Source organism: Pteronotus mesoamericanus, unplaced genomic scaffold (genome assembly GCF_021234165.1).
Source record: "Pteronotus mesoamericanus isolate MK-2021 breed Mesoamerican mustached bat unplaced genomic scaffold, CSHL_Meso_final contig_947, whole genome shotgun sequence".
NCBI classification, from domain to species: Eukaryota; Metazoa; Chordata; class Mammalia; order Chiroptera; family Mormoopidae; genus Pteronotus; species Pteronotus mesoamericanus.
This window is the reverse complement of record NW_026555287.1, coordinates 607,012-628,371: the sequence shown is the minus strand read 5'-3', so window position 1 is coordinate 628,371 and position 21,360 is coordinate 607,012. Positions and strand designations below refer to the sequence as shown.

The following is a 21,360-nucleotide window of genomic DNA, read 5'->3' as shown; positions in this document are numbered from 1 at the left end:
GAAGAAGGATGTCACTTCCTAACCTTTGGCTAATAACTGAAACATCCTGCAGTGTCAAAAATCATGACACTCATCATCTTTCTTTCTGCCCTAGGCCAGAGACCTTCAAAGCCAACCCTGGTCTCTCTGGTCTCATGCAACCAGGCTTCCTACTACATGCAGTGGGACACTGCACGTCATCCAAGAGATCTGGGTAGGCTCCAAAAGTTTATATATAGGTACATTTTATGGAAATAGGGACTAAGACTCCCAGGATATTCGTGGAGGGGTCTGCGGGCTCATATGTGTCCTGGACAGGTAGTGTGTGAGGCAGTGAGGAGCAGGCATAAAGTCCCCAGCACACCTAACACGACCTGCCCAGCCAGGCCCTGGACAGCCTCCTGGATCCCACCACAGGCCCTGTTAACTATGGAGAACCAGTCAACAGATACTTCTTCAAACCCCCACAGAATCCACACTGACGTGACTCCTATTTACTCTTCCTTCCAACTACTGGTGGACGACCTGAGCTTCTCCACATGCCGAGCACGAGGGCTGCGTTATGGAAAGTGAAGGGATGTTCCTGACCCCATGGGAGACATGACCTGAGAGTCACACAAATGAGTAAGATGCTATCATTGAAGGTACCAAATTCCACAGGGAGACACAAGTGCTAGAACAGTCCGGGTGGCCTCCTGGGGGACTCACACTGCCAGCCTCCATTCACAGACACTTAGGTCTGAGACACAGGTCACTCAGTCATACCATAGCCCTGGATTTCACTTTATTTTTAAATTTTTATTTATTATTTACTTTTAGAGAGGGGAAGGGAGGATGAAAGAGTGGGAAAGAAACATCGATGTATGAGAGAAACATCTATCAGTTACCTCTGAAATGCCCCAACCGGGGACCTGGCCCACAGCACAGGCATGTGCCCTGACCGGGAATCAAACCTGTGACCCTTCACTTTGTGAACAACATCCAACGAACAGAGCCACATCAGTCAGAGCTGGATTTTAATTTAAACACCCAATCCAGAACAATTCCTTTGAAAAGTCCCACCCCAAACTCCAACATCACTAAGTCTCACAGCTTCCTGTCTCTTATTTCTGCTCTGAGAAAATCTTTCCCAGAGATCTGTCAGGAAGTTGCCATCTGTGATATGCTGCTTGATTAAATGGAAACTCAGTCTCCCTTTCTTAGCTCCAAGGTACAGTCCATTCTTCAGGAGCAGAGGGAGGCCAGAAGAGACCCTCGAGGCCAACATGGACCTGGTTGGATATGGTCAGAGGGAAGACCACAGGCCACAGGCCAGGGAGGCTCCTGGTGGTCATAGAGCCATTGCTGAACAGGCTGTGCCAGGTGCAGGGGTGAACACAACTGCCCCTGGCTTCCCTGGGGGCAGGCCCAGGACTGGTCAGGGTGTGGTCTGGGAACAGGGTGATTTAGGGGGTTACCTGGGCACTAGTCACAATAGACGGCCTGGGGTGGAGGAAGGAAACTAAGTGCTGGACAGTAGATCCTCGGAGCTGCTTTTGCCAAAATCTGATTCCTGTCCTCCTTCTTTAAACTGATGCCCACTAGAGGGCACTGGCTGCCTCAGGCTCTGAGCTGCAGCAGGCCCTCAGATACACAACTCAGGATCTCATCCCTCCAGCTTCCCAGTGCAGTTCAAAGAAAAGCAATTGCCCAGGAACCATATGGCTCAGCTGGCTGGAGTGTTGTCTTGTTACTAAAAGGTTGCAGGTTTGACTTCTGGTCAGAACACATACCTGGGTTGTGGGTTTGATCCCCAGTCAGAACGTGTATGATCCTCAGTCACACCTACGGAAGGCAAATGAGGCACCCAATCGGTGCCTTTCTCACATCATTGTTCTCTCTCTCTCCTCACGAAATAAAATGTCCTCAGGTGAGAATTTTTTTTTAATTAAAAATAAAAAATCACAGTCCGTTCTTTCTTTACAAATATAAAGTCTGTTTCTAGTTTCCTTTTTATTTTAATTACAGGTTAGCCTGATTTTTGCTAATTCTAGATGAGATTGCTTCTTGGCTTTTTGGCTAAGATCAAGTGTAATCTTAGCTGAGGCATGCAAATCCCCACTCAGATTAAAGCAATGTTTCCAAGGAAGAGATTTCTGGTACCAGTCAACCCAAGACCAGAAGGCAGCAATTCTTCTACTCCAGAGAAAAACCTCAGCATGATCACATGGGACTGAAAGACAGGGTCAGACTACAAGACCAAAAATCCCATTCTGGGTCAAGTTCTCCAGATTAGGAGGGGCAGTAAATCAAAACCATCACTCAGCAAGGGCTGTTTCAAGCTGCCCTGATGTTTTTCTAACACCCAGGAGACACAACCAGAGGTCACCAAAATAAAGACAATGGAAACACAAGCTGTTCTCACAAAGGACAACTCTCCCTCCCTTATTTTTTTTTAAACTTACCTTTTTTATTGATTTTTTTAGAAAGAGAGAGAAAGAGAGGAAAAAACACCAACCTGAGTCATCCATTTATGCATTCATTGGTTGACATCTTGCACGTGCCACAACTGAGGATCAAACCCACAATACTGGCTTAGCAGGACCACGCTCCAAACAACTGAACCATCCAGCCAGGCCATCCCTCCCTCCTTTATAAAGGTATCTAAACCTCCCAAGAGAAAAACAAACCAGCAAGGGATCTGAGCACAGAGCTAACAGAAAAGGGAACAGGGATGGTTTAAACATGTGAAGACATGTATAAGCTGTACTGAGATATCATGCTTTCTCCAGTATATTGGTTAAAACCAAGAAGTTCACCCAGACTGTGTTGACAGGCATCTCACGTGCTGCTGGTGGGAGGCACAAACCCCTCAGAGAGAAACACATTTTACCTAGTAGGCCTAGCAATTCCACTCTAAGAAATTTGTTATATATGTGGGTACACATGCAAAATAACATGTGCATATGGTTGGGCAGCATGTCTTACAGTAACAACAGGTGAAACCAACTAAACGCCCAAGGGAGAGGGTTAACTAACTGTGCAGCCAAAAAAAAAAAAAAAAAAAAAAAAGTCCTTATTTACCAGTACAGGCAAAAGTCTAAGTTATACTGTTAAACCGAGAAGGCATCAGGCTAACTGGATGCTACCACTGTGTAAAAGGAAGACGTAAAAGGGAGAAAGTGGGTCCGTATTTGCCTGTATGCACCTTAAACTCATTTGTGATGAAGGATCCAAGACATAATGACATGTGGCTGCTTCCTGAAAGCATCCTGCCAGCAGGATGAGAACCTGCTGCGAGTGCAGCGGGAGAGAAACTCAGCACTCTAATGCTCAGACTTGATGAATATGTGACCTTTTCAAACACTCAAGTTAAAAAAAAAATTATCAAAATGTTCCTAGTGATTATCACTGGGTATGACGTTATAGATTACTTTTATTTTCTTTATACTTTTTCATATTTCCTAAATGTCTATAATGTTTATAAAATAGAAAAGTTAACATAACAAAGGAAAGGCTCCTGGGCAAACCACTATCTCTGGGCTTGGATGACACGTGGAGCGGCCGGCCACAGCTCTTAGATGAGGACCATCTCCAGTGGGAAGAGGAGTCCACTGGGATGGAGTGGGGCCTGGGAGCACTGAGCTGCACACACTTGCAAAGGAGAATGTGGAAAAGTAAGAGAGGCAGGGAGGGGACGAAGAAGAGAAGGCAGAAAGGCAGTGGAACTGCAAGGCACTAGAAAAGCCTGCACCTACGCCCGTCTGCCCGGTGCTGTGTGGTACCCTCGGCTGTGAGTGATGACACCCTGTGAAGCAATGGGCTAGGGGCAGGGCTGGAAAGATAAACCCGCCAAGTGGGCTGTCACCTGGGCACTCACCCCACCAAACCCAGGGCCAGGGAGTGGTGGTCACCTCCCTGCTGCAGACCCAGGGCCAGGGAGTGGTGGTCAGAGCCATACAGACACCCTTTAAAAAAAAAGTCAGTTCTTTGCTTGTCCATGTTTAAGGGAGTAGGTGCTGAGCCACAAGTATAACCACAACAGCTGTGAGGTTTCACTGTGTCTCCAACACCTGCCGCACTCATACACTCACTGTCTCCCAAGGGCAGGGAGGAACATGGTCAATCCCAGCTCCATCCTCTGAGCCTCAGTTTCCTCATGGGTGAAATGGTGACAATGACACCCACCTAATGAAGGTGGAACAGAACTGGGCACTGTATCATGCTCAGTAAAATCACCTTGCATCTGAGGACTCAAAAGCACTTACAGGTTCTCATGTATAACTTCAGGTGTATTTTCTGGCCTAAGAGAAGTCTGGAGGTGACTCCTCCAGCCAGGCATACACCAAAGGGGCTGGCATTTCTTGCCTTCTCTCACCCCCATTTCAGCTGCACAACAGGAGGATAGCACCGAGCAGAGGGAGCCCCGTCTTCAGACACGGCTCAGGCAAATAAAGCCCACAGGAAGGAAATGTGTGGAGCATGTGCTGCCCACCTGTCTTACCTGTCATAAGCTTCCTTCAGGTCCCTGGCCAGCTTGCACTTGGGCAAGATATGATGGAATGGGGACTGAGGACCATCATTTGCTGCAAGAGTTGCAACACAGAAGGACTTAGAATCTCCAAAGCAAGGAAACCCACACAGGCTAGAACAGAAAATACCTTTTAAAAAGAATCACCAAGATATTCACAACTGCTTCTTATAAAACCTCTGTATCCAGCTGAATTAAAATTAGACTTAGGCTGATTTGTTTAACTGTGCTTATATGAAATATTCATATTTAAACTTCAGCACTGGCCCCACCTAACCCTGCAGTCAGAGGCATCACACGAACAAACTTTTGCAGTGGCTGCCCCCGAAGACCTTGACCTGAGACCACTCGGCCATCTGCCTCAGTGACCATGGAATTCCATGCCTCATCCCACCCTTTCTGCCATGTGTTTATGCTAATGCAACTTACTTGTATGGCTGAAAGATTTTTATTAATCCTTTCTCATAAATATCTAACAAAAATTATATGTACTAAACTGAATTTTTTTTTAATTCCTGTGTAATAAAGTCACAGGCTCTCAAAAAAGTGTTTTAAAAAATAAAACTTCTCGACTGCTATTAATTGGAACATAAGAGGCCAAAACAGAAGTATTTTTGACAACTAATTATCAAACAAAAAAGTAAATTTTTACTGAAAATGCACCTGAGTGGGATAGTTCATGTATGGTGATCACTACTTTTCTTTATTGCTAAAATTAGACTGGGTTCACCTTCAAACGTGTTCCTAGTTTTCTCTTTTGCTACAGAGGTGCTGACCTGAGAAGATGGCGGCAGAGATTTGTTACAGGTAGGTGTCTCTCTGCACTTTGAAATGCTGACAATATGCCAAAACCACAAGGTAAATGTATCTATTAGTAAAAAATATTCTAATAACTTACCAGTTTATAATTCTAGTAAGTCCTCCTTCAATTTAGTTGAAAACAAAGAACTGGGAAGCACCCACCTTGCCAGCTCAAAATTCCCACTGGCCCCTCTCACACCCTCTCCCCCGGGGAAGCCTGCCCAGCAGCCGCAGGGCCAACAGCCAGAGCCTGACCTGCAGTAAGAGTCATCATGCAGCACTTGTCGGGGAGGAGAATGTTTCGAACTAAAAAATCAATTTTAGCACACCAGGAAAGCGCGTCTACAGCTATGCCCCCAGGGAGACTTCCTTTGCACAGGGGGCACGCTCAGCCCAGGGTGAAGATCATGGAACCTCTGAGTAGCTCTGCAAACTGGACCAGTATCCTGCCTGGAAACACTGCCTGCTCTGTGGTGTTGGGCGAGGAGGCACGCCCGCCGCACTCACCATCGGCCACAGCGGACACCTCATCCTGCAGCGCGAGGATCAGCTTGGCCTCCCGAGTGAGGTACTGGCAGCGGCGCTCCTCGTGCTGCAGCACGGTGGCGATCCGTCGGGAAAGGTTGTGCAGGCAGTTGATCACCGAGGGGTCCGCGTTGGCCTGTGGGAAAGGCCACACACGACTCAAATGTAACATACACTCTCAGGTAGTGCACGTACAAAGGAAAAACCCAAACCATGAAAGAATCCTTCTCTACTCCCTTTGCCTAGGCCCCTCTCCTGGTGCCACTCCTGCGCCTAACTGTCCACTCCAGGGGCCATCCACAAACACCAGTCCACTCAGCATCCTATCTTAGGGGTAGCTGCCTGAATGGCAGCAGAGATGGCTCTGTGAGGTCACCCACAGAGTGTGCGGGTGGGGAACCGGGCATTTGTAACAAGTAGAGAAAGGCTCTCATGCTGCACCGCACACCAGGGCTACCCAGGAAGGAGGGCACAGATCATCTATCCACTCTGGGCCTGGCAGAGGCAGCCAGAGGGGCAGTCGAAAGTACACACCTCTCTACCCACTGTTTGACCCTGGGTCACAGGTTCCCATTTGAGAAAGGACAATAGTGGCACCTCCCTCACCAATTAATCAGAAATGTCAAGTGCTCAAAAGAGATCCTACCTACAGCAAAAACCCTGGCAGTGTTGGAAGTCACCAGTGTGCTGCTAACTGCTCATGGACCAGACTGGCTACACGAGAATTCAGTCACTCAGCCCCTATTACCACAGGGACACACAGTATAATAAATAGAAACACAAGGCTAATTGTCCACTGAACATTTTCTGTCCTCAGGGTTAAGCAGCTCTTGCCCGCAGAAATGACCCTGGCTAACAGGAGAGGACAGGCTCCAGCCACTCCCCTCCCCCCAAGCTCCCTCCACACCCGAGTTAACTCTGGAAACTATCAGGGGCCCCATTTGGGCCAGGCCAAGGGTGGAGTAGGTGGCTGTGGGGTCTGTGAAGATGCCCCATGGAGCAGATAACAGGCCAACCGTGACTCAGTGTTTCAGGAGGCCCCCAGGGCAGCTGAGTCATCCCATGGGGTGGAGGTAGAAAAAGGAAGAGGTACGAATGGTGCCACTGATTAGAACTCCTGGTGCTGCCTCCCTCTCCGGGGTGTCTGTCAGACAGGGCCCTGCCTACAAAGTGTCCACAGTAAACATTTTCATCACCTGGAGTTGGAGAGATTTTCTAAACTCCTAGCAGATCTCATGTGCACAAACAGAACTTAGACCTGGCAGCGCACCTGTGCTGGGGAGAGAACCAAAGGCTGCTCCCGTGCCATGCCCACTGCCGGGCAGCAACACTGCCCCTTCACGTCAAGGACATCCCCTAAACGGTATCCCCTGCAAAATTACGAAACTGTAGGGTCTGGATTATAGGGTATATATAATTGCCTCAAAACAAAAACACTTTTAGAAGAATCTGTGTAAAAATACTCCCACAGCACAGCAGAGGTAGGAGAATGACCCTGGGCACATGATTACCCCCTTGAAGAAGTAATCAAGTCATGCCTGAGAACCCAGCCCTCTCCAAGAGGGCCCACTGGCTGGGGTATGTCAGTGCTGTCAGATGCTCAGGGCCTGTTTGTTCCACTTTCCCAGATACGCAAGGTGGTGCTTACCCAGGTGAGGCCCAGTGACCAGCACGAATTGGGTGCGCCGGGGTGTACCGTTCGGCTGCACAGGCCAGGCACTACTCAAGGTGCCTGCAGAGCCTGAGGCTGTGTGAGGCCACACTGAGAGAGCTACCACCTAGGACACGGCAGCCCTGAGTGGGAGCTCTTAGAAATGCCACATTTTCCCCACATGTGATATGAGGCAGCCTGAAGTTTATGGCATCACCTGTGAGACTTTCTTGTCCCCAAAACTTGTATCCAAATGTAATCAGGCCTTCAGAACTAACTTCCAGTTTGCAGGAAATACAGGGACAGAGAGCAAGTCTGACTGTGTACAATGAGATGAGTCCAAACACAGAACATCTGATGGGACAAAGCGAGGCGAGAGTCCTAGACTGGCGGACATCTAGAGACACAATACCACATGCTTGGGTGGGCTGGGTTTTCATCCTGGTTCAGACAGGCCAAGTGGAAAAAATGTTGTGGCAACTGGGGAAAGTTTGAAAGGACCATGTACTAGTTGATACCAATTTATGATAAATTTTCTCAGGTGTGAAAAAGGTATTCTGGTATAAAATGAATGTCCATAGTTTCATAGTGATACCTTCTGAGGTATGTAAAAGTGAACAGACATGAGGTCTTAGGCTTGTCTTGAAATACTTAAGTGACAACGATGGGGAGGTAGCTAGAGCTAGAGTGTAAAGGCCATGGATAGTTATGGGATCTCAGAGACAGGTGTAGAGGTTTATCAAACTATTCAAAATTTTAAAAAGTACACATTTTTATATGACCACTGAAGAGGAAAAAAAACTTGTCTACCCTAAAATACCAACTCTTTACATTACTTAAAATGTCCCGTGCTATCTAAAGTTCTATACTACCTTGTTTCCGACTGCTTTTACCTGGCAGCAATCGATACTCCTCCAGGTTCTGGTATCGTCCCCATTTAATGGCCCCAAACATGCCAGTGAATAATAACTACAACCTTTTCCAATCATTCCTCAATACTACATACCAGAATTATTTCCAGCCTAATTATTATTATAAAAATCTTTACACAACTTTAAAATATGCTTGTTTTCTTGACTGCTATACATTCTGCTATCACACGCTGCCCAGAGAGGAGGGCCTGCCCGCAACGTCTGGGGTGGGGCTGCTCCTCCCCGCCCACCCCACAGGGGCTATCGGTGCTGACAGGCGGGCAGCATTCGTCATGGGTTTCGTCTGCTTGTTTTTTTTTACTCCCGTTTTCTTTGTGGATGCTTTTATATTATGTAATCATACAAGTAACAGAAGGATACTGTGAGGATGAAAACACTATGAAAGTGTATAAAGTAGGAAATAAAGATGTTTTGGACCTCATGCCCCCACCACTAAAAATTATTTTCTTCTAATTTGTAGTTTCTTACTTTTCAACAAGCTATGCCAGTCTGAAAAATTAGGCTCTATTCTAATAGAGTTTTTCTCTAGCATTATTTTGATTTTGAACCATTGACAGAGAGACCTGTAATCTCCATAACAAAAAAGCCACCATGGAAAAATACACCTTGAGACTTAGAATGGCATCTAATTTTACAGGTTCCCTTTCTACTCAGTCTCATTTCTGCCACTCTGAAGGTTTTCAGAGCACACCCTGTTCCTTTTCACTGAAATCCAGGCACTCTCTTACTCATATTTCTGCACAAAAGCCATCAAGCAGATCACGTGCCTAGCCAGAAAGAATTATGGGGTTCTTCAATGAAAACTGATACTGGGACATTTCAGAGAAATGCCATTACTTAACACTCACTGAATATAAATTTCCTAGGTATTCCAAAGTCCCTTCATAATATAAGCCAGCCCTTATCCAGGGGTGCTTTTTATGTTTATTTGGATCCCTTATATTTTGACAGCTTTACTGAAAAGGAATTTCCTGTAACTTGTAAAAATACAACTTTAGACAGCACTGAGAAACATTTAAGAACAATAAGGCTTCATTATTTAAAAACAGAAAATAGTAAGTGTTGACAGGATGTAAAGAACTTGGAACCCTCATACATTGCTGGTGGGAATGTAAAATAGTAAGCTGCTGTGGAGAACACTCTGGCAGTTCCTCAAATGTTAAAAGCAGTTATCATATGACCCAGCAATTCTCATCCTAGATACATAGCCAAGGGAAATTAAAGTTATGTCCATACAAAAATCTGTACACAGACGTCTTTAACAGCATTCTTCATAATAGCCAAAAGGTGAAAAAAACCAAATGTTCTTCAACAGATGAATGGATAAACAGAGTGTGGCTTATCCATACAATGGAATTTCATTTGGTCATAAAAAGGAATAAAGTACTGCTATACATGACAAGGGATAATCTCAAAATCACTATTCTCAATGCAAGAAGCCCGGCAGCAGGATCACATATTGTAGGTTCCCATTCATATAAAACGTGCAGAACAGGTAAACCCCCAGAGACAGAAAGCAGACTGATAGTTTCTAGGGCCTGGGAGCGGGCAGAGGAGAGAAAGGAAAATAAATGGTCTCCTCTTAGGACAATAAAAATGTTCTGAAAACTAGATAATGGTGATGGTTCCACAACACGGTTACTAGATGCCATCAAACTGCACAATTTAACATGGTTAAGACGGTCAATGTTATATGTTTTGTTTTTTTTTAAGAGAAGAAAACCGTGAGAGTAGACCAGTTCCATGCCCACTGTCGTCTAAGCTCTGTGTCAACGACACACTCACCGGAATGAGCTGTGCCACTACTCCCCCGGCCCTCCTCCCTCACCCGCCGCGCTTTTCAGCCATTTATACAAACACTCACCCTCAGTGCAAACACCACATTAAAAAGAATCATGGTGGGAGCCTCCCTCTTTGGGGATGGGTCTGTTTTGGAGACCTGCAAAAGAAGCATTATTCTTTTTTTTTTAATTTTTAAAAGGTAATTTATTTAAATAACACTGAATTTTGAAATTTGGGGGGAAAAATTCAATCACATTAAATATTTATATGAAATAAAACCATTTGCAATTCTAGTGCTAAACGTTCATCAAAATGCCAATGTAAAAATTGGCATCTTAATTTTGTCCATGTTATATCTAGATAAGCGGTTTTCAAATCTGGTCTCAAGACTCCTTTAAAATACTAAAAATTACGAAACCTATGTATACGTGAGTTACTTCTGAGAGGCATAATTCTAATGAATAAGAGCCACCGCTTCCCAAGAAAAGCTGTTTAAAGCTATTCTACTTTAGGCATAGGAAAAGGTTCCAGAGTATAGCAGAACCAAAAGAAAACAGAGCCCCAGGGTCTTGGAGATGATCAGCGCCTTTGTATGAGCTAGTGGTGGCTGCATGGACAAGCGAGTCACCACTGAGATAAGAATAGGAAGGTCAGTGCTATGACCCAAGTGACAAGGCTGGGGTTTAAGCAGATGGAGCGCTCTCTGCCCAGATCTCCCCCACTGCCATCCCCAGTGTCCATCTGAGTCCTCCAGGCTGCCTCTGCCGTTATGGCAAGTACTCGGGATAATTAAGAAACAGGACAATGCTCAGAGCCAGCAGAGAAACAGGGCTGCCGCTCTGGCACCAAGCCAAGCCGAGTCACAAACACCAAGTTGATTAGAAGTGTTTCCACCAGGGGGCATACGAGGCCAGGGCCCGGCTCTCCCTGGGCCATCCCAACTGGCTCTTCACTATCCTGCCACTCATTTCCCAGACCTGTGACGGCTGGCAAGCCGCCCAATCTCCGTCCCATCACCCACAGGTCATAATTAGGAATTAATCCCCACCTGCAAGGGTTTCAGTGAAAGGGAGGATGCTGTCCGCAGGGCCAGGCGCACCCAGCCATGGCTCATGTTTTGGCACCTCCAACCACCTCAGAACCTCTTTCCATGGGCTTGGTCCCGGGGAAGATCTGAGGACCACACCACAGACCCTCAGATTTCTGGATAAAATAAATGGAGCTAAGTTTTATACTGTTATATCAAAACCTTTTGGAATCTGAGTGATGCTGATTTTTGGTATGTGCAAAAGCACTGTGAGATTCTGGTGTGCAATTTCCCTTGGGTCAGAGTGCATTAAATCTTGTTAAAAACTCCCAGTACTGTAACATTTCATTCATCAAAGAATGCATATAAAGGATTTAGCACAAAAGTAAGAGCTAAATTAATAATAATGTTGGCTATGGTATCACTTAATAAGAAAGAAGGAATGCTTGTACCACTATACAAACGCTAGGAGCAGGGACAGAAACTCTGGGGACAAGGATGCCTGTCTCCTTCCCTGAGGGACCCACCCCCAGGGCCCATGTGGACGTGCAGCTGACAGCACGCAGCTGACCAGGCCTGCTGCACAGTGGCTGCCTTTACCTGATCCAGTGTCAGCCACGGCTCCCTGAGAGCCCCAGACCAGGACAGGATGGGCCAGCCTGCCCAGGGAGAGCCTTATCAGCTCAGGGCGGCCCTTACCTGCCCCAGCGCATGCTGCAGGAGCGTCGGGTGCCCAACAAAACGCACATTGTCAATCTTCAGTTCAAATTTTTGGCCACACATTTCAGACTTGGTTGCCAAAATTGTTGCCAGAATGACATCTGAAAACCTTAAAATGAAAAAGTAGAGTGGAAATAAGTGAACAAAGTGTCCCAGTCCCACACCCGCTGCCCTCAGAGAGGAAGAGTCTCAGTATATGGCAGCCGTGTGCGCAGAGTGACTGGACCCCCACTGATGACCTGGGAGCTTCTATCAGTTGCCTTTTGAAGCAATCCCCAAGATTTGGGACATAAAAATCACCAAAATTACAAGGTAAAAGGCATGAGAAGCATAGACTGAAGGCACATGCTGTCAATTTTTTGGCATGCTCTATGAAATTCAGGAGAGAAACAAGTTGCAGTTTGCTTTTAAAGGGAGGAACAACAGCTGAAGCTGGCGCTGCCCTGAGGAGCTGCTCATTAAGGCTCACAGGTTGGGGGAGCTCTACCACCAGGCCCAGGTTTACCAGGCTGCACCCCTCCTACGAACCCCCAACCCCTCAGGTGCTCTGTAAAGGGCAAGGGTATATCACTAACTGCAGTGTGCTCGTTACCTTCCTCAGCACCGCTGCTTGGCCCTTCCCTTTGCACCTTCCAGTTTTTATTAGGGAGGAAACTTTTAAGATGTAGAAGATATGCAGACCCACTGATATGATATGAACAAAGGATGCACAGGGCTGGATGCCATACAAGAGCAGGAATGGCTATGGTGTAGGTGAGAGCAGATTTGGATACGAGATCACCCCTTTGCAAGATGCATCTGTACACTTATGTTTTCTTACTGGTAACCCTATTCCTTCCTGCCTGGGATGAGGGGTGTCTGGATAAGGGAGGGTCACCACAGGGAGGAGCACTGCCGGGGGGGCAGGGCGGGGGGTGTAGTGCAGACTCTTATCTCAGAGCCCAGGCTTGGTGGGGTGCCTCCAATTTAGAAACACTGATGTACCATGTCTGAGCTGCAGCCAGAAGAGAGACAGGTCCTGTGCTCATCTCTGCACCTGGGGAAAGCAGTTCTAGTATTCGGGTTGGGAGGACACACTGTATTGGGGAAAGTAGTTCCAGTTCCCCCAGGGCCACGTTCTGCCCTGGACAGAGAGACACAAAGGTCCTAGAGGCCATCGAGGACAGACATTCCAGTGTGTGTCCTGGGTCTTGCTGAGGAGCTACAGTGAATCAGGCACCATACCACATGCTTTTCTCCTGAAGGGCCTCAAGTGGGGAGAGGGGAGCAACTAACACCATACCTCTCCATTTTCTGATGAAAAAGATGGTCTGCTACAACGGCTGCTTCAGCTCAACTCTCAAATAAAATAACAAGTGACTCAGATAAAAGGGTCTAGGAAGAGGGCCTTTTGCCCTGGGCTCCTTACACAGGCAGGGCTCACAACCTAATGTAAGAGTGACTTGGAGCCAGCCCACAGCAAGAGCCTTTTGATCAACCAGCACTCAGACAAACTGCAAGACAAGGAGCTAAGGGACTCCTTCCCACAGATGGGAAGGGAGCGGAGCCCTTGCGGGGTAGGGTACACATTGGTTTGACATGATCCTCTAGGCGTCCTAGGTTGCCCTGTGGCCCCAGACAAACCAAATGTAGAGGGTTTGCCTCTCGCACAGTGAGCACTGCACTCAGCCCTTTGACACCAAGGTTGTCAGAGACAGTCTGGGAAACGTGGGACAGCTCAAGTCCTCAACCACCCGTGATGGGCCTCTCTTCCCCAGAATACTGCTCTCTGGAGTGATTAAACCAGAGATGGAAGATTCCAGTGTCTTAGACCAGAGGCATTAATTATATGCTTCCTTCAAAAACCCTAACTGGCTCACTCTGCACTACGTAACTCCCGTCCGAGAGACACAGTGACGGCGAGCAAGAGCTCGGGGCGATAAACCCAAACACACACTTCTGCCCTAATGACTGATCCAGTGCCAACATTTCACATCCTATCTGAACAAATAGCCCCTCCACTCTGCCACCCAAGGACTCAAGGACACAGGGATAAGGCACAGAAAACAACTTCCCACTACTCCAGAAAGTTTACTTTTTCCTGTGATATCTAAATACCACCATTAAAAAAACTCTGTTCTGTCATCAAGGCCCACAGAGGAGCCTCGGCCCTGGCCCTCAGCCACCAGCTCATGAACTTAAGTTAGTACGGCTGTGGGACGGGCCCTGCGATTCAGAGGCAAGCAGGGGCGGTACGGTGAATTTCTATAACTATCCAGCTCTGAAAGCGCCCTTCCAAGAGCAAAAGAAAAAGTGCTTCCCCTGAAGACCAGAAAGGCCAGGATCTTCAGAAGGAGCCAACTGGCAAGCCATGTGCTGCTGAAGTCAAAAGCCACACTGTCCTAGGTGGCCATTCAGGGAGGGCCCTCTGGGGTGGCCAGCAGGGGTTAGTGTGGCTCACATGGAAATCACTCACCACTGCAGTATTAACACTTATGATGAAAAAAGCACGTGGTGCCCTGACTGGTGTGGCTCAGTGGATTGAGCGCTGGCCTGTGAACCAAAAGGTCACCGGTTTGATCAACACAGCACATGCCTGTGTTGCAGGCCAGGTCCCCAGCTGGGGGTGTGCAAGAGCCAGTTGGTCAATGTTTCTGTTGTGGATCAATGTTTCTCTCCCTTTCTTTCTCTGTCCCTTCCCTTCTTTCTATAAATAAAATCTTTTTTTAAAAAAAAAAAAAGAATACTTGAGTGGCCTCATACTTTATACAGTGTGTCTGCTGACATAACATACACAAAGGCACAGAGTACACGATGAGATTTGGGGATTAGGAGACATAATTGTTATAAATAGCAAACTGACACAAAAACAAGTGACAATATTTGTTTGTTGTTCCCAAAGTTTACAAGAATCCTTTTGCCTTGTTTTGATGGTAAAAGTCCTGGTAAATATATCACATACAATAAAACAGCTGTTAGAAAAAAATTGACATTCCTGGGATAACTTAGAAATTTAAAAAACAAACAAACAAAAAAAAAACACATACATTTAGGAAGATGAACCAGCCCAGCTGGAAAACAGGCCAAGACCTTCCGTTCCTTCTGAAACATTTGGGAGCAAGGCTTGTTCTCTGGCTTGGCTAAAAATGGGGAGAGGAGCAACATGGAAGGAAACTCAACTCTGCCTCCTCCCATTACGGGGCACTCAAAGATGCTTTGGATACCTTCAGTGTCCAGGGAAGATGCCCTGTCGGGGAACAAGAGGGTCCCACTTATTCATGCCGTCCTGGAGAAGTGCTATGTAAACTCCATGGGTATACTTTCGCCTCTAAAGGGCACATACTACAGCATCTAAGCTCAAGCATTACATTTAACACCCAGCCCTTGGGAGAGGCCCCCACTAAACCCCTCTGAGAAATGAGGGCAAGGAGCAATAATCAAGGATCTCTCTAGGTGGCCAATAAGCGAAGGAGATAAGAAATCCTGCTCCTACCATCCTTACAGGGCCGCTGGTACCTGCCTGGAGGAAGAGGTCTGAGTGCATGCCCGGTCCCAGAAGTCTTCCTGGCGCCAGCCAACCTTGCCTAGGTCTTTTGGGTAGCGTGAAATAGCTAAATAACTCCAAATGGAGAAAGGGCAGGGGCTGTGGGAAGCCTAGGTACTCCTGAGGGATTGGGGCAGTGCAATCTGAGCGAGAGCCTGTGTGCCTCATTAGTCATTCTTCAACATTGAGGGAAATCAGGAGTTAAGCACAATTACAAGGAAAGAAGGTAGCAGGAATCAAGACAGAAAGATGGTGGAGAAGTCTTGGTCTTACCCTGCAACCAATTGCTCATCGGTTGGAGGACATGGCTCGCTGAAATGGGAACAGGACCATCAAGACCAAACAAAAACACATCGATTTTAAAAATAATAAAAATTTATAGTTGCTTTATAAAACAGTATTAAAGTCTAACAGAAGTACTACCATTAAGCATTAACTGTTTGAGGTGAAGGGTACGCAACTTACCAGACAAGAAAGGATACAGACACTCCCCAAGTTGAAGACTTACCACACAGTTTTCTCTCTAAAGCTCAAATTCTCTCACGTAAATATACACTGGGCAAGAATGAGGGTCTGTTTCCAGAAGCGAGAGAAAGGCCGGAAGACCTGGGCCAGAGTCTAGCCCACATGTATTGGCCAGATGCCTATGCACAAGTATTTAACCTGACAAATCATCTCAAAAGGATCAAATAAGACCCCCATAGGTAAAAGCCTTATGAAAACCAAAGAATGCCACTGAATGTCTCAGTCCCAATTCTTGAGCTGCTGTCACTGAATAGCTGATCTCCCTGAGCCACTGCCCAGAACATGACTGTGGCAAGGCAGTCACAGCAGAGCTGCACTTATGGTGGAAAATGTCTGAGACGTCTGCATTATCCAACCTGAGCTTTTTTAGAAAGTATATTTAAGAGTTAAAGTTCCCTTACAGAGGCTTGTGTCCTGGGATATGCTGCTTTCCGAGTTTCCTGCAAGTAGAAGGAAGGCCTGAGCCCCACGGTGCAGGCAGCAGTGGGGGAGTGAGAGCCTGCCACAGTGCCGTGCCACGCCCACCAGGCTGCCCCGCGGCGCCTGCTGCCGCCGCCGCTCTCACCAAGACACGTGCACTGACAAAGACCCATGCAAGAGAAGCACACAATGAAGAACCCTTTTTTTCAGCAAATCCCAAACTTTAGCTCATCAGTTTGTAAAGTAGTAAAGGGATCAGATGTTTTGTGGACTTTCCCAAGACCACTCAGAAAATCAGAATTTGAAGAAGCTTGAGTGGAACTCCTACAACTTTATCTCCTACAACTAGACAGGTGACAACAAAATCCCAGTGCTCCATTCCTTTACTGGGGAATGGAGGTGACACGTTAAAGTCCACAGGCATGTTTTATGGACCTGTGTCTGCCCCTCGGATGGAGACAGAGCCATCAGCAAGTACTCTCCCCTAAGACAGATGTTCCCATGACACCTAGGCCTCAGAGGGAGAGGCAGAGGTGTCTTGCTGCCTGCAGACATCTTACAGAAGAGGCTCACTGTCTAAGGAACATGCCCAAGGTCATATACTATAGGATGCAGAGTGAGAATGAGATCTGGAAACCTGAACCTGAGCTTGTCCCAGTACGCTGTCCTGAAGGGACACGTCAATGTGGGCACCAGTGTGGACTCGGCTGGGCCAGGAAAAGGGAAGGGAGATATCTAAGCTTGGGGACAACACTGCTTGTCCACATTCTTGGGTATTGACCTCAATTCTAGCAAGTAGAGGCATCTTTTTAACATATCTCAACACATGTGCCATACAGGCAAAGCTGTCAAAAGAGGCCCTGATGAAGCCCCATGTGCACATGGTATGGAGGACTTGCACTACAGCGCACCTGGCCAAGCCCCGCTTCCAGCCTATGGCATGACTCTGCCTAAAAGCTGGACCCACTGCTTCAAGGAAGGTAGACAAGCCTGAGAGGGACAAAAGTGCCACCTGATTCCAGTGCCCCACAAGTCCAACACAGAGGCAAAGGGTAGAGACAGAAACCTTTCACAGCTATGGGAAAGTCTTCTGGATGATGTCTAAAGTAAATGATCTCAGAGTGCTTTGAAATAGAGTCAACTCTTCTCCCAGCCAGCAGCATCTCCTTCTCTGCAGCCAGAACACTGATTGAAATACAAAGAGAAGCCAGAAGTGACCTCCACATCGGGTGGGATCATGCCCACAACAGCCTTTCTGACAAAAACCAGGCTTCTCCTTGTACCTCTCCTGATGGCTTTGCCTCTGCCAGTGTGGGTGATTAAACTAGAGATGGAACTAAGCATGAGCAACCTGGCCCCTAATCCCCAACACGCAAGGACACTACCACTTTTCTAAACTTGAATTTCAAGCCTTAGAGACAACAGACAATATCTATGCTCTCCTCTCCCTTCTGAATTCTAGTAAGTGTTTAAAAAGTGACAGTTAATTCTTATGCCCTGAAACACATCACCTCCATGATACACCTTATAAAACCAGCCTACTCTCCAAGCCAGTACTGTCCAACAGGACTTTCTGTACTAACAGAAATATTCCAGATCTACACCATTCAATATAGTAGCCACTGAGCACCTGAAATATGGCAAGTGCAACCGAGGAAATAAGTTCATTTCTATTTCAATGGTCACAGTGGCCAGAGACTGCACACTGGGCGGCATAGCTCTGCTCCCTCCCTTCTCTCAGGCTGGCCACCACCACATTCAGAAATTACCCATGAGGCCTGTTAACATCGCTTCAATCTGGCAAACTGGCAAGCAGGAACATTCTACTGGTTCCAGAAGAAAAGCACCTCTGAGAACAACAATCAAGGAAAACAGGGGACAGGTACGATGCACCTTCACCGCAGTACACCAGGAAGATGCCCGAGGTATGGCTGGGGTCCCCCAGCGGCCAGGAGCAGAGCAGCGGCTGGGCAGGCCTATGTGACAAAATAAAGTTGGGGCCCTAAGGGTATTAACAAGTATCTCTGAAAATGTGGAGAGTGGGGAGTGGGATGATTAGCTGTTATAATGTGCTAACATTACCAAATGATACTACCTCATAGTGGTTTTATCATAAGCTTCTGGAAATTAATTGCAGGAATTACATGCTCATGGCCTCCTAAAAAATAACCTCTACACAGACCTGCCAAGAGCTCTTTCTGAGTCTCCACATCCTGAGCCTGAGCCTCACATGCGTGGAGCCTGAAAGAAGAATGGCAGGCAACTAGCCAGCCCTGCTCTAAACTAGTCTGTGCCACAGGAAGAAGACAAAACACACCCACCCAGTGTGTTAAGGCAAAAAGCTTTCTGTGTACCTGTAATGAGAGTCTGTCCAAGTTTCTAATTTTAAAGGACAAGACACCCACAGGCCTCTACGTCAAGCAGAAGGACACAGGGAATGGCCAGCACCCTCCCACACCCTATCCCCCTCCTTCTGGTCTCTCTTTCAAAGCCCCGCTCCCTTTAGAGATAGTCACTGGTCACTGCAGAGGCCCTCAATGTCCTCCAACACAAAAAATAAAAACCATACTCTTGGCACTGCTCAACACTATGGGAGCTGTGGTGCCTTGTCAAGAGAACTGAGGGGAACTGTACTAACAGTACGCATGTCAAAGGCCCAGTGTGGGGACCTCGGCTATTTTCCCATGGGACTGTAGAGGCTAAGTCCTTTCCCTCACAAAGCCCCCAGCTATGTTTAGGGGAAGCAGAACAGGCAATTTACAATCTTTACTCCCTCATCTGGGCCTGTGTGACCATTTACTAAGCTTTAAAATGAATATAAGGAGGGAGAAGTGGTCATTTCTCACATTTGCATGATACTCCTTCCCGCAGAGAACAGGGGGGCATACACAGGAAGACCCACTTTTCATCTGTGCTCTAAGAGAGCAAGGGTCAGATCAGCCCGACTCAGCCCATGTCACCGCCTGGACAGGCTGTACTGCACCCAAGCACCTCTATCTAACCTCTGAGCACTGGCTTGTGGAATAAGGTCTGAGGACAGCACTGGGGGCTGCTTTCCTCCATGTTCCTCTCATGGGAGATAAATGTGCTATAGAAACATGGCCTCATCTATTCTCCAACCTGCTTTACCAACCACAAAGACCACAGCTGGAACATGTGACTGAATTATGCAGCAAGCCAGAGATTGGCAAAACAATCCCCAGCTCCGCACTACCCAAAACACCCACCAAATAGGAGAAAAAGAACACCAAGTTCTTTAGAGGAAACATCTAGGTCAACAGGAGACAGGGCTCTGCCCAGGCCTAGGGGCAGGACTAGCTCCATCACAGGGACTTCAGAGACCTTACCTGGAGTCACCGTCCTGATCCTCAGCGTTATCTCTGGTGTTGTTCACGGCATATCTGCTACGAGGCTTATCTGAGTGAGGGCAAAAAGGAGACAACAGCTAAGAAACCAGGATCCACCCACATACAGAGGATTGTAGAGTCAGTAAAAGTGATGGTTTTTAAAATGTGGTATATACACACACAATGGAATATTAATCAGCCAAAAAAAGAACAAAGCTCTGACATATGCTACAACGTACATGAACTTAAAAACATTATGCTAAGAAAAAGAAACTGGACACAAGCAGACAAATATTGCCCTTACATAAAATAACTACAAAAGGCAAATTCAGAAACAGAAAGTAGATTAAAGGTTCCAGAGGCTGAGGGGCAGGAGAAATGGGGAGTTATTGCTTGCTTACAAGCTTCAGTTTGAGGTAATTAAAAATTTTGGAGCCCTAGGTGATGTGGCTCAGTGGAGTGAGCGCTGGCCTGTGAACCAAAGGGTCACTGGTTCGAGTCCCAGTGCAGGGCACACGCCTGGGTTGCAGGCCAGGTCCCCAGTGTAGAGTGCGTGAGATGCAGCCACACATTGATGTTTTTCTCCTCATTCTCCCTCCCTTCCCCCCTCTAAAAATAAAATAAATAAAATCTAAAACTGGAAATGGTGCTAATTATACAATATGATAAATTAATTATGGTAAATGTGATTAATGCCACCCAACTGTACACTTAAAAATGGTTAAAATGGCACCCTGGCTGGGTGGTTCAGCTGGCTGGAGCATCATCCCATACACCAGAAGGTTGCAGGTTCAATCCCCAGTCAGGACACATACAGGAGGCAACCAATGGATGTTTCTCTCTCACATCAATGTTTCTCTCTCCCTCTCTGTCTTCCTCCCCCTTCCTCTCTCTCTAAAATCAATGGATATACCCTCAGATGAGGGTTTTAAAAAATGATTAAAATGGAAAATTTTATATATTTTTACCATAATTAAATATTTTTCCAAAAAAGTATGGCTTCCAAGAAGTTATAGCAACACAGGAAATGCTTTGGCTACTATTAAGCAAGAAAAAAAGGATATATATATATATACACACACACACACACACACACACACAGAGATACACACACATCCTCTCAGTGTATGATGTCAACTAGGTCGGAAAAAGCACAGATAAAAGAAAGAATTTTTAAATGTCCACATACCAATATCTTTCATATACACAAACAACAGTCCCTTACCAGACCTAAGGATGAACTTAAGTTCATCATGAACAGCTTCATCACATGCAATAGGCCCATGAAGAAAACAGAAATGCTAATAAAGTAGGTAATAATGAATAAAAAACATAGTATGTTCTTTAATGGAAAGATTCAACATAAAGATACTCTTTCTTCCACATTAATCGCCATGTTTAAAATGACCGCCAAAACTACACCAAAGCTTTGTGAGTGGGTTCTAACATAGCGAATGCTAATATTTACAGGGAAAAGAAAGCATGAACTACCTTATAATGCTAAAAAAGAAAAGTAACAATAGTGACTAATCCTGATGGTATATAACAGTATAAAGTTACAATAATTCATCAGTGTAGAACCCACACACAAACAGATAGATCATTGGGAGAGGTAAGA

At 46.4% G+C, this 21,360-nt stretch overlaps 1 protein-coding gene across 2 annotated transcripts in view; it reads right to left on the bottom strand.

Annotated features, from left to right (window-relative positions):
* Window positions 1–21,360, bottom strand: part of NPRL3 (NPR3 like, GATOR1 complex subunit) — a 39,631-nt gene that overhangs the window by 13,565 nt on the left and 4,706 nt on the right. The window contains exons 2-7 of one of the 2 annotated variants that reach the window (XM_054586763.1): window positions 19,743–19,812; window positions 15,724–15,762; window positions 11,907–12,036; window positions 10,263–10,337; window positions 5,798–5,951; window positions 4,463–4,544 (exon numbers count right to left, since the gene is read on the bottom strand). In XM_054586763.1, coding sequence (XP_054442738.1) covers window positions 4,463–4,544; window positions 5,798–5,951; window positions 10,263–10,337; window positions 11,907–12,036; window positions 15,724–15,762; window positions 19,743–19,812 — 550 coding nt within the window. The remainder of the gene's footprint in view (window positions 1–4,462; window positions 4,545–5,797; window positions 5,952–10,262; window positions 10,338–11,906; window positions 12,037–15,723; window positions 15,763–19,742; window positions 19,813–21,360) is intronic. The other variant, XM_054586762.1, reaches the window with a different exon arrangement.